Source organism: Artemia sp. Qi Xiang Cuo, chromosome 15 (genome assembly GCF_049724085.1).
Source record: "Artemia sp. Qi Xiang Cuo chromosome 15, ASM4972408v1, whole genome shotgun sequence".
Classification (NCBI taxonomy): Eukaryota; Metazoa; Arthropoda; class Branchiopoda; order Anostraca; family Artemiidae; genus Artemia; species Artemia sp. Qi Xiang Cuo.
The window spans coordinates 38,473,083-38,486,003 of record NC_142808.1 but is presented as its reverse complement, the minus strand read 5'-3'; the positions used below and the strand labels follow the sequence as shown (position 1 = coordinate 38,486,003).

Below are 12,921 nucleotides of genomic sequence, written 5' to 3'. Positions count from 1 at the left end.
GTCATTTATTCCAATTTAATAAGTGTGATTTAAATGTATTTTTTGAACCTGACTTTGGGAACTATATTTGGGAGCTATACTTGGAAACTGTTTTGGGAATTCTATAAATATTTTATTTGCTTGTGCTTATTGTGGGAGCAGACATCAACGCATAAATCGGCATCCAGAAGACTCCATACGATTAAATCCTATCTATAACAATTGTGTGCCAGGTCCTTGGCAAACCAAAGCCAATAGCTACTCCATCTTCTTGCAAGTTTTCAAAATCCACCCAATAGGCTCGAGGTCGTATCTCACGACTGCCCCTTAATTCTTCCGTTGACCAACTGGTCACCAACACCAATCTGGAAAAGGAGCAGCTCGATGTTGCAGCCATAGAGTCTTCTTTGGAAGTGACCGAGAGAAGTCTTCTCTGTTTGACAATTGTGGCGTAAGGGCACAATGTTACAGCAGTTTCAACATGTGAGATACTTTTTGGAGTGTCCTATCTTCAGAATTTTCCAGACAACGGAGGTGAAAACTTCGGTCATAGAGTCTTCTTTGGAAATGACCGAGAGAAGTCTTCTCTGTTTGACAATTGTGGCGAAAGGGCACAATGTTACAGCAGTTTCAACATTTGATGTTCTTTTTGGAGTGTTCTATCCTCAGAATTTTCCACAGACAACGGAGGTGAAAACTTCCGTACCACGGAGATGAGAGACCTTCAAGGGCAAACTCCCGACTGCTTAGAACAGAATATACCAAACAATGACTTCTTATACGCTAGTTTTTATCTTCATGCTGATCTTCTGCCAGTTCCAAAAATACCGGCGGACCTGTGAAAACATAGTTTGGGATTTTCTGATTCTGCTCTGTAGACCAATGTCACAGCCCCGCGAGAGTCAATCAGTGGGCAAGGTATGTGAAACTATCAACTTTTTCTAATTCTTGTCAGTAGGGTACAAGCTGGTAACCGGACTGTATAGTTAGGTCCATGCCTTAGTTGTCGCAGTGTTGACATTCATAACCAACATCTGAGAGAAATGTGCTGCTTTATTTGCGTTTTTATTCCATTTCCCTTAAATATTTCTTTGCGACATCCTCCCATCCCATTCGGGGACTGACTGCTTTTTGTTTGACCCTATATGGTTGCCCAACAAGGACAGTCGGTCATCCCTCGTCGGCGAAACGTGTCCTAGCCATCACAACCTTTTTCTCAATATAGTTATAGTAAGCGCAATTGAACCATATTTTTTATAGAGCTTATTGTTTGAGATACGGTCAGTCAGTCAGATACCAAAAACAATCTGTGGGCAATTCCTCTGGAAAACACCTAGCAAATCTATGTCGATTTGTTGGAGCACCAATACTTCAGATCCATACTTAACCACTGTCTTCACTGTAGCTTCCAATATTCTATTGTTTGTTCGCAGACTTATTTTCCTATTCTTCTAAACTTTTTTCAACTTTGAAAAAAAAAGCACTCTCGACCTTGGCTATTCTACTTTTAATATCTTCACTGCACATATTTGCTTTACTAATAATACTACCTAGGTAGGTGAATCTATCCAATTGATCGATCTTCTCGTTACCCAACATCACCTCTTCACCTTTACTTATTTCCGGTCTTAACGACTTAATCTTCTTACAATTAGTTTTTCAAACCTATTCTTGCACCCTGAACTCTCAAAACCTCTGTCGAAACTAGAGACTGCCTTTATAGAATTCAAAGTTCATACTACTTACAAAAACAAAGGTCAACATAATTTGTTATTTTTTTTTACATAATAACGCAAACTATGCCCAAGCAGTTTAAAATGGCAAAAATGACACAAAAGTAGTTCAGTTACAAGACATATTTTATATCTGTCATACAAAAATACAGATTAGACCAGTGGTTCCCAACCAATTTTGGGCCACGCCGCACCTAGACATTTATAAAATCCTGATGCCCCCCCCCCTCATGATTTTAAATTTTCTATTCATAATTTTACGTGTATTTACCTGAGGGAAGCTTAAAAAGCTTAAAACTTGACATCCAAATAAGATTCCAAAGAATAGTAAGTAGTAAGTATGACGGCAGTAGACCCTTAAGGTCCAAACCCGCAGTACTGATCTCCGTTCTGTGGCCCTTATGCCAGGAAGTGCAATGGGAGGTTGGGGGCCATCCATCTTGTGCTTTCGCACACCCTTCCTGTTTACCTACCCCATATTTCTCCAGGTACCCATTTAGAGGTGGGTCGACTCTGACTGAGCTTAGAAAGTTACACCAGTGACCCCCGTTCCAAACCAAATAATTGGCCACGCCAGGGATCAAACCCGTTCCCCTTGGACAAAGAATTCTCAACCCAGCGCACGTCCACTTATCCAGGACAGCTTATTAGCCAGGTCAGCTCCAAAGAATAAGTCATCCATGAAATAAAGAAATAAAAAATTAAAAAACATCTAAATAAATTAAGTTTCCAAAAATGTATAACAGAGAACAAGTTTCATATATTTGAATGAAATGTTATTCTGAAAAACTTTGATCGCTTTTATTATTTAACTAGTAATAATGGAAAATAAAAATTGAGTTCGCCTTGAAATTTCTGCTAGTGAGATCCCGATGCGTCATATCTGCGACAGGGATATTTTATATCAGGCTCCAATTTCGTCAGCTTAAGTATCAAGTCTCCTCGTTTAGTGATATCAAACCGATTTCTTTTCTTCGACAAAAAATCATTTACAGCAATAAAGCCACAGTCAGCTAAATATGAAGATGGGAAAGGTAACAACAGTTTTCTTGCTGACTTGGTTGAATGTGGGTATTTATTTTCTGTCTCATCACGATGCCATACTATCACTTCTTTTATATTAAATAAAGTTTAATGGACCCGTCATTTTGCATTTCCCAGAGCTCTTCTTGGTTTTGTATCAAAATATCAGATATATCCACTAACATTGACTGTGTCACCCCCGATGGAAACTCAATTTTATTTAATCTCAAAATCTTTCCTTAAAATAAGAGGCCATTACTTTCCAATGATACATAATGACAAGTACAGCTGCATCAGTCACTTTACAATTTCTTAGCCATTAAAACTGGTCAAAGTTTTATTTTGGATAATTTTCATATATTTGTAGTTTTGCATCCTAAGTTACATTAAAATTTTACATCCATTTGCAGTGGCACCAACATATTAATCTTACGTTAAAATGTAAGGTTAACCAATGACTGTAATCATTTTTACGGCATTTGTTTCAGAATTGATAGCCCATTGAAGTCTTTTCCCCGGAAGCATTTCATCAAGGCAGTTTCAGTCATGTTCACAGTTTATATAATTAGCAATATGATCTTTCCCTATCTCACCCATTATAAAAACCCGGACCGAGGTACGATTGCTCCAGAGAATGTATAAACCGGTATAAACATAAGCGGCATTAGATCTTTTCACGGGTAGAAAAAGAATAATCACCTACGGAACAAGTACTGACAAAACCACTTGGCCGGCTCACCAATAAGTGGACGATAAGTGCAGAAATAAGTGGGAGGAGCTTTTGTTCGCACCGAGAATGAAGAGCCAGAAATCATCCGCTGTAAACTTACTGGATCATTATATAAACTGTGGTCATGTTCCAGTGATCAAATTGGATATATACTGTTTAATTATTCTTTCTTCCAATGATTAAGTCTTTGGAATACACAAAGAAGAAAACTTTCTCGGCTTGAAGAATTAAATATTCATTAAATAGAAACAAATTGTCTCTGATTCACAAAATGCTCATTTGCTAAAGATGATACCAATTCGTCTTTCCGCCAACATCTTAAGTAGCCCAGCAAAACAATCTCACATAACCTGGACTTAAACATTTACTTTCAGTCAGGACCGTATTCAGGCTTTTTGTTCGGGGAGGGGAGGGGGTATTTTTGATCTGGGATACGAGTATAAAAAAATGCATCAAAATTTATCTCTGTGACTTTTTGTTCCTTTTTTAAAAGTCATATCAAAATGTCGGAGGGGGGGGGGTCAAACTCAGGACTCTCTCTCTTGATACAGCCTTTCTTCCAATGACATTTGGGTTTTATTTAGGCCTGGGAATGTCAAAGAGAACAAGGGATGTTAATTTCCTGTAATTCTGGTGCAGAAAAAAGTTTGCAGTAATTTTATGGTATATGAATGAAAATTATTTTCGTAAGCCATTAAACAGCATTTTTTAAACATGATGGACACTGTGAAATTTGAACATGGCTTATATTTCAAAATTAAATTGTTCAGAATAGATCTACAGCCAAAATGACTCACAAGGAAAGTGTTTTTAGGGTAATATTTGTGTACGATTTTGATTTATGAAGTTTCAGTGATTTGTGATTTTTCAAATCTAGAAATAAAAACTATTAGCTTAGATTAAGCTTAACCAAAGATATAGAAATTGTATTTTAAAGACTTCACACAGAAGGATTTGGTGTAAAAGAATGAAACTCATGTAAAAATGTAAATCCCTTACTTTGGAGAAAATCCTTTACTTACGACACCTCTGGCAAAACCTGTTTGCTCAAAAAAAAAAAAAAAAAATGAGAAAAATCCCTACTTTGGTGACTTTGGTTTCACTACTCTTTTTACAACAACATATATCCAGTTGGGAAACGTTTTGTTGTATGTCATAAATCTAAAAAATGTGTCCCCTTTTCACCCTTTTTTGTCCCATATTTCAGAAACATGTTACTTTTGCCCTTTTATTTCATTGTGTCTCGGCAAATGGGAACGTGTCCTTTTGACATAAAAATGTGGCCAGATGGCAACCCAGTCAATGTATGACTAAACAAAAATCAAAACACTGCAGGGTCTGTTTGCTGTCACTAGTAAACAATCAACGAATGTTGCAAAATGTTGCAAAACATCTTGTTGCAAAACCTATGTTTTCTCATAACTAAAAATATTATCAATGTCTAAAAATATTTCATGCTTGCTGCTTAGATGAATGTCAATAAAACCAGAAACGGTTGGTTTTTCATGGAGAAACATAGATTGCTATCGCTAATGAGCAATTTGTCTGAAATTTTCTGCTTATAAGACTACCCTGTTTTTTGTATAGTTAGCCAATGGGTCCACGTCCTGCCCATGAACCACATAAAGAAAGAAAGAGCAAAAATGTGGTTCAAGAAATGAACCACACAAATATTTCCATGCCCCAACGGTGGGACATGTACCTCACGTTGGGAATCACGGGGCTAGACAGAGTATAAGGGAGTCATGTTAACGATTCACGACAAATATGTTTGTTAAGCTAATGTCTCGACAATTTAGATAATTAGGTGATGTGTGTGTCTATTTAGATAGCTCAAGTCTGTCAAGCCTTTGATGGAAATGCTTAATAACACCATGAAAAGCCACTATTTAGTGTCTACATTGGCAAAACAAAATAATTTGAGTTATTTTTTTTCTGAAGAAGATGGTGTAAATTTCCAGTTGATAGTTTTCAATATTCCAACATTACATGTTAAAATACCATCAATTTTTTTTCAATTTCAAGTGAAAAATAACAACATAAAAATAATTTACTGAAAAAACAAAGCTGGAATTCAATTTCAAGCTGAAATTGTGAAAAGTCTGCAATATGTCCAAGAGTGATATGTACAGAGTCTTATTTGGTGGGGGGGGGGGGGGATATCTTTTCGTGCTGTCTTATGAATCTACTTATGTTATATTCTCTATTGGTGTAATGTGTCATAAATGCAAGCAATCATTAATTCGTGGACTTTGTTTAATGGTTTCGAATAAGCTTGGGGAATGAGGTCTTTAAATACCTTACTTGGCTTGTTATCTGTTCTTACTCGGAGTAGAAATAGCGGGACTTCTAACATTTTTTTAAGGATCGAGTCGGCCGAAAATTCAGGAGGGAGGGTACCGACCAGGTGTTTTCTTATAAAACTTGTAACTGTTGACAACTTTCTTTTTTTTCTTATTTTTGTTCTTACCTGAATCTAAATCAGACAGAATAAAACCTGTTTGCATGTTTTTTTTTATTATCTTGCCATATAATTGGGATATCTTTCCATTATTTTGCTCTACCTGATGTAGATTTCCCAGAAAAGACTTGTACATTTTATGTGGTGCCCAAGATTTTAGTTCAAATCTTCGATTGAGAAAAATGTCAAGAAGAGAGAAAATAAAACAATAAATGTTTTGCATCCAAAGTTACAATCAAACACCATGTCTAGCGTAGGGAAGACATAAAATAAAAAATCAGTCAAAATAAAAAAATCAGTCATAAAATCAGTCAAAATTAGCGCTTAAATGCCAGCTCAGCGATCTCAATTCACAAAATTGGGACGGGGGGCAAAAAATTCTTCAAACTCTATGAGGGCAACTTTGTTATTTTTTTTCAATAATTTTCCCTCCCCCCAAATTGACGCCATTGTAACAAATCTTTAGGAAGAATCGCGTGATTTATGTTATGTATCTCCTCTGCGTTGCTTATCGCTCACAGCGTGGATTTCTTTATTCATTTTGTGTATACAGTACTTAAAGTTGTGTAATTTCTCTGCATAAAATTTGTTGGTAAAAATTTAGAAATACAGTAGATTTAGAGTTGGTAAAACGTATTTTATAAATCAACTTTAAGTATAAAACATTAAGAAAATTCTATGGGATGGATTATACGCTTCATCCCCGCGCCTCTTCCCAAATATCTTGGTTTATGACATTTTCTATTTTCAACCAAAACTCAAAATTAAGGACATTTCTCAGTCTTTTATATAATGTTACGTTATAGCATAAACACAGCCACTTCCTCATAGACAGAAAAGGCAGAAGTTCCGATTAGTTCCGAACATTTGCACTTGGCTGAATTTTAGCACTTTACACATTCATTGCACATCGGTAATATTTTTCGAAATTTTACAACTTAATCCACAAATAAAGGTAAGGAAACAAGATGTTTCAAACTAATTATTATATCCTTTTACACGATACGATTATTTTGAAAAATAGAGCATATAAAACTGTAAAATACTGTTTAAGTCGGCTTAAGAGTTATATACCGACTTCAAAATTTGACATCAATATTCATTATTAAAAGACTGTGTATAAAGCAAAATTAGGAATAAAACACCTTATCCTGAAATGAAATTCTGGGTAATTATATTGATTTTAATAATAAAACAAACTATTTACCAGACAGTCCACGATAGCCAAGAGAACCGATATCAGCAGTCTGTTGAGCCTCTTCTTCTCTTTGTATAAAGCTTTTGAGATCTATTCCTTTCAATTTTGACGGTTTCAAAAACCTCGGAGGTAAACGAGAAACTAAACTCGGGGGACCTCCAAACCCAAGATCTAAAAGAACCTCTTCTGGATCTGGTTCCCGTAGTTCCAGCATTATTTCAACACTGCAATAAAAAATACATATAATTATTAATCTTTCGCTTGGTCAAGTGTCAGGCAACTACAGCTCAGTGGATAAAACGTGAATCTTAAGCACAGGAGATAAATCCCCCTGATGAAAAATTTTGTATAACAAATTTCAATCTCTGTAAAGTCAATTTTTATCAAAATTTGTTAGCAATCTCACCCATTCCACAAACAAAAACACTCACAGATATACACACAAACAAACACGCGCAAAAACACGCACACTTTCTAATCACTAAGCTCTTTTCTATTAAGAAGTTTATCAATTGTCAATAGTTTGCATAAAAATTAAACCCCTTTCACAGCAAAATTGAGAGCAATACTTAATTACAAGCGGTAACTATGAATTGCAGAATACCGAACCCTTCAACATAGAGTTGCACTTAACGTGAGTTTTCAAAGGCACATCAGTGAATTGTATAGCATTGAACGTCATAATTCAAAATAATTTAAGCTAGTATGGCAATTTAATCTAAAAACACATGGCAGCAAACACCTTAAAAATGTGCAGTGCTGACGCTTGAATTTTTATGGACGAATAGCGATGTCAAAATCCAACCGATAACGTTAGCTTATTTATTTCCACATTCCAATATGGCAACACTGACGAAAATATCGTGCTGCTATACAAACGTCATAATTTTGCAACAACCAAAAGTAAAATCTTACAAAATCGCTGTTATCATGCGTGACTAGACTTAAAATGTGTCGAGGGGGCAAAAAGTTCTTACTTTGAAGCCTAATGTGCGTTTTAAGCAATATCAATTAAATTGCACTTTTCCATTTCACTAAGTTTTACGAACAACTTCAGATGGCAATCCTAACAATGTCTTGCCTTGCTTGGAAAAAAAAACTCGTCTTCCACATGTTTCTAAGAACTGTCTTATGTTCAATTTCATGTTCGAAAATTCTTCCCAAGAAGAAACGTAGAAGAATATTCATTTTTTTTTAATTATTATTTATTTTTTTGCAGAAAAGAAAATAAATTAAACCTGTGGAAGACCTCAAAAATCAGCTAATTTATAAGCGATTCAGGGCTTATCAGAAGTAATAAACGGGACGCATGTGCGTGGCTGACGATTACAGAAAGTTCTTACATGAAAATTACATTTTAGAAAGTTAACTTTGTAGCCAGTCCTAGGTTTGTCTAAACAGGAAACAACAGGTTAGCCGCATGTCTTGCAATGACATGGGTCCCCTGAAGATTAAAAAGGGAATGAAATGACATTTTGAAAAATTATTGGTTAAAAGATTCAAGGTTTATATGGGTTGGAAACCGGCAATTTTCTTGAATGTTTTACCACTAAAGCGGGTTAAAAAAAAATAAGACACATGTTCAGGTTGTAAAAAGTAGGGACTTAGGGACCTCTTTTTAGGAGTAAAAGGGACCTCTCTAGGGACCATTCTGGACAGAAAAATGGACTCCAAAAACTCAGTTTTCAGACAGCTTTTGAAAGAAAAAGCAGTGACAGAACAACAAATGACACTTGACTAAGGAAACAAAAATGTGAATGATCATTTACAGACATCTCTCCAGGATAAGAGGCTAAGTAATAATTAAGAAACAGACCACCTGAGAGTCATCATATCACGGGAGGAGCTTTTTTCTTCTATTTTTTATGAACGCTTTACTTTCTAATACAAAAAATCAGATACAAAAATATTATGAGAGATAAGGGTACGATAGCTAGAACACATAATCCATTTGTTTCCATTTTTTTTGCAATGCCTTCTGCTGGAACAGAGATGTGATCAGCAACTGTTTCTTTTACTCTAACTGCTGCTGGGCGGTTTCAAGAGTAGCTACCTTTTCTTGTTCAGTACGCATTGAGTCGCATCGATCATGACCTGCACTAGCTGTATCTCGACCATATCCTTCTTTTCAATGCCTTTTTTATCAGCCGGTTATGAGCTTGCTTCATCAATTCGTCTGCGGCCTGTTCCTTGGAACCAAGCGCTTCTTTTTTGTTTTTGATAGATTTTTTGAAAGTCTCTATTGTCTGTCTTTTCAAAGAATTTTCAGCTAGCTACTGCTCTCTCAACCGTTCTCTTGCCTCCAGATCCTGGCGCTCTTTCTCAGTTATTTCTTTCAAGGCGTCTTCCTGCTGTAGGTACAAATCATATTTCTTTCTAGCGAGTTTGGCCAGTTTTGTGAAGTCTTTTATGATAGCAAGATTTTCCAGACGTCCTCCAAATCTGCCCAACCTATCTATCACAAACAGTTTTGCATTCAAAGTTCGCTCATTCATCAAAGCTCTTTCTTCGCTGAGACTTCGCCCAGAAAGGGAGAAACCCTGCTCAATGCTAGCAGATCCATGTGAAATGGTCAAAGCATTTTTTACGACTTGAGACAAGTTTGGATATTTTCCTCCCTGGATGATCTTGTTCCATTTGTCGTCGATCCGGAAGTCTGGATAACTGGATTAGCTTAAAGTCGTCAACTAGTTTGTCCTTTTGCGTCTCGATGGGAAACTCCCTGGCAATATATAATAAACTCTGAGCAGACACTGACTTTGATACATCGGGATATAGAAAAGGTTACGCTTTAAACAGCTGCAAAAGGTCTTCGCAGAGTATTTGCTTAAGGACATATCTTGCAGCCGCAGAAAAATACTTCCGAACACGCTGCATGAACGAACGTTTTGGAAGCTCGTCTATTGATTCGAGACACTTGACAATTTCGTCACTCACAGCTGTCTGTAGCAGTGGCACAAAGTTCTCTTCATCTTCGTATGGCTGAAGCGTTAGTTCATTCCTAAGTTCTTCGTCACTTCGGGTTTTAAAATTCGCCCAACCAATGTCAAGACCAGGGGATTCAGCTCCGAATAAAGTTCATGCACTAGAGGCTTTTCCGTTGAAACTTTTTGGTGAAATGTGTGAAGAGGTTTGAACTATCAACAACAAACTGACACTCTGCTTTCATGGTCGGTTGTCTGATCAGCCAGAAGACCTCTGTGTATGCATTTGATTTCTTAAGACTAGGGTTTTGGTTTTTCTTTGGAGTATAGACAACAAAGTACTCAAACAGAGCTAGTATCTGTTCCCTTAGCCTCGAAGCGGCAGGTCCTATAATTAACCATCTGGTGGGTATGTGTTTCAAAAAGCGAGAATTAGGAATGCCAGTTTTCTTTTGAATCTTCCCGTAGTCTTCTTGTCTAGCCGGCCAGCCACTAAAAAAGTAGTACACTTTGATGATCAGATTGAAACAATTCTTGCGGATTTCCTACAAACCGTTCCGAAAAGCGTTGTTTACCAAATTGATCTTGCAGGTACCAACATCGAGAAGACCTTCACTACCTGTCAATTCAAGATTTTCACTGTCAAAAAGTTGGACAATTTTTTGTTCTCGTTCGGACCGTCACAAATTAACGCTAGTAATTTAGAGCTAGATAAAACACTATCATCGATTGTTCTGACTATTTCTGACTTCAAGTCTTCAGCTGTGGCATGTCCAATAAACACAGTTTTCAGATGCCTTTCTACCACTCGTTTCATCTTTTCGGACCACAATCGGATCGTCATTTGAAGCTCTTTCTTACTTTTGAAGTTCGTGTTTTCGTCAAACTCGACAATATAATAACTATTACGGACTTTATCAATGGTCACCTTCCAGAAATTGTGTCTAGGAGCTTTGATTAATAAATAAGCGAGCATAGTTCACCCGAAGGAGAAGTTTTTGACCACTGTATCTGTGAATATTTTTCCAAATACATCTGCTATTCCGTCTGCAGATTTCCCAGAATAGTCAGACTCAATCATCTTCAGAGCCCCATTTAATTTTTGAAACTGTTATTTCATCCCGCACTAGATAAGCATCTAGGTGCATGGAAAGTTTTGCCGGTTCGCCACTCTCCATGGAAGAGACGAAGCGGATTCAGCGTTAGCTTTATGGTAACATTCTTCCTATGTTCAGCAGTTCTGGCGTGCCCCAGTAAAGTGTAGGAGCCCTTATGGAAGACAAGTGACATATTACAGATAGAACAGTAGAAAGAGAACAGATCTCCCGGAACGACCCTGCACCACTCTTTCATTTGGTGTGCTGTCGCATCTTTCTCTTCCAACCAAGTCTCCTTGAATTTGCACTTTCCCATTCTTGTTCAAACTGAAACTTCAAACCTTAAAAAAAAAGAAGAAAAGAAATTAGTAGAAAAATATGTAGATTATTATCAGAAATGCATTCAAATAAAAAAGGACGCTAGGAAGTAGTGTAATAGTTCAAGAAATGCCTGTAAGCTGAAAATCGTGCAAGAAACCTGGTTTTAACACCACCTCCTTTTTTTTCTTTTTTTTTAACATGATCAAAATTTTTAATAAGGATTATTAGCCTTCATTATCTTGTCCTGTATTTTTATCCTATAATTTCAGTTTTTTCCCTTTCCTTTTTTCCAATTTTTCCCCTTTTTCGCTTTTACCCCTCATCTTCATTTTTCTCCTATTAAAAAATAAATTCAACAAAATTACAAACTTCAACCAACTACAACCACCAAAAAACTTCTCTTTCTCTATTTTCTCCTCCTTTATATCTCTAAAATTAAAAAAATTAAATTAATCCAATATAACATTTTCTTCATCCTAACTATAGACTCCCTTTTTCAAAAAAAAAAATTAATTTCCCTTTTATACCACCTAAAAATGAATTGAGGCAATCAAATACAACAGGTTACTCTCCGGGGCATACTACAACACAAATAAAAACAAAACAAAATACAACGAACGTCCCGCTTGTAGGATGCTCCCCCTCCTTAGGATAATCCTTTGGCGGTGGCTTCAACTACATTCCCAACTTTATATTATCCCTTCAAGCTTCCATAAAAAAAAATTCAATAATAAAAAAAAATGAAAATAAAATAAATACAATTTGAACCATTCTTCCCTTACAAAAACCTCAACAAACAATAAAATATATACTTACACAATACAATACTTATTTAGGAAGAAGGGTTCAAAAATTCTAACAAATTATCCATAAACTTTAAATTTCCAAATAAAATTCACAATTTACTTGATTGCCTTATAAAAAAAAAAAAAAAAAAAAAAAAAAAAAAAAAAAAAAAAAAAAACATTTACCAAACTCTCTATCCACTCCTCATCAATTCTTTCTTTTCATTTTCTATTCTTTCTCAAAAGCTCTACTTTCCCCCTAACTACTCCTTTAAATCTTTCTAACTCAACTCTCTTTTTCTTTTTCCTCATCTTACAAATATGGGTACATGCCCATATCACAGTTTATAACATTCGTTTCTGCCTCTTTTCATCACCTTTTCTTTCAAACACCGCCTCCTTCGTATTTTGTACTTGGAGTCATTCTCTTATTTTTTCTGTCCTCTGTATGTAACAAAGCAACGCCCAGAAAAGAGTTTTCGAAGTAATTAACAAAGCTAACCGAACCCTTTCACCTCCTAGCCCATTGACTCCAGGGGCAAAGGGGGTCACTCCTTTTTGTTACTAGTCTGTCTACTCTGTCAAGACAATAACGCTGTTGCCTATGTAACATCAAGTTTTGTCTTTCTTAGACAAGTAAAATCAGGTTCCAAGAATCTCAATTGAAACA

General features: G+C 36.1%; 1 protein-coding gene across 1 annotated transcript in view; it reads right to left on the bottom strand.

The window, feature by feature from the left end:
* olf186-M (Ki-ras-induced actin-interacting protein-IP3R-interacting domain olf186-M) overlaps positions 1-12,921 on the bottom strand; it is a 203,586-nt gene that overhangs the window by 161,005 nt on the left and 29,660 nt on the right. Inside the window, exon 4 of the mRNA XM_089100932.1 lies at positions 7,134-7,348. Within this exon, the coding sequence (XP_088957058.1) occupies positions 7,134-7,348 (215 nt within the window). The remainder of the gene's footprint in view (positions 1-7,133; positions 7,349-12,921) is intronic.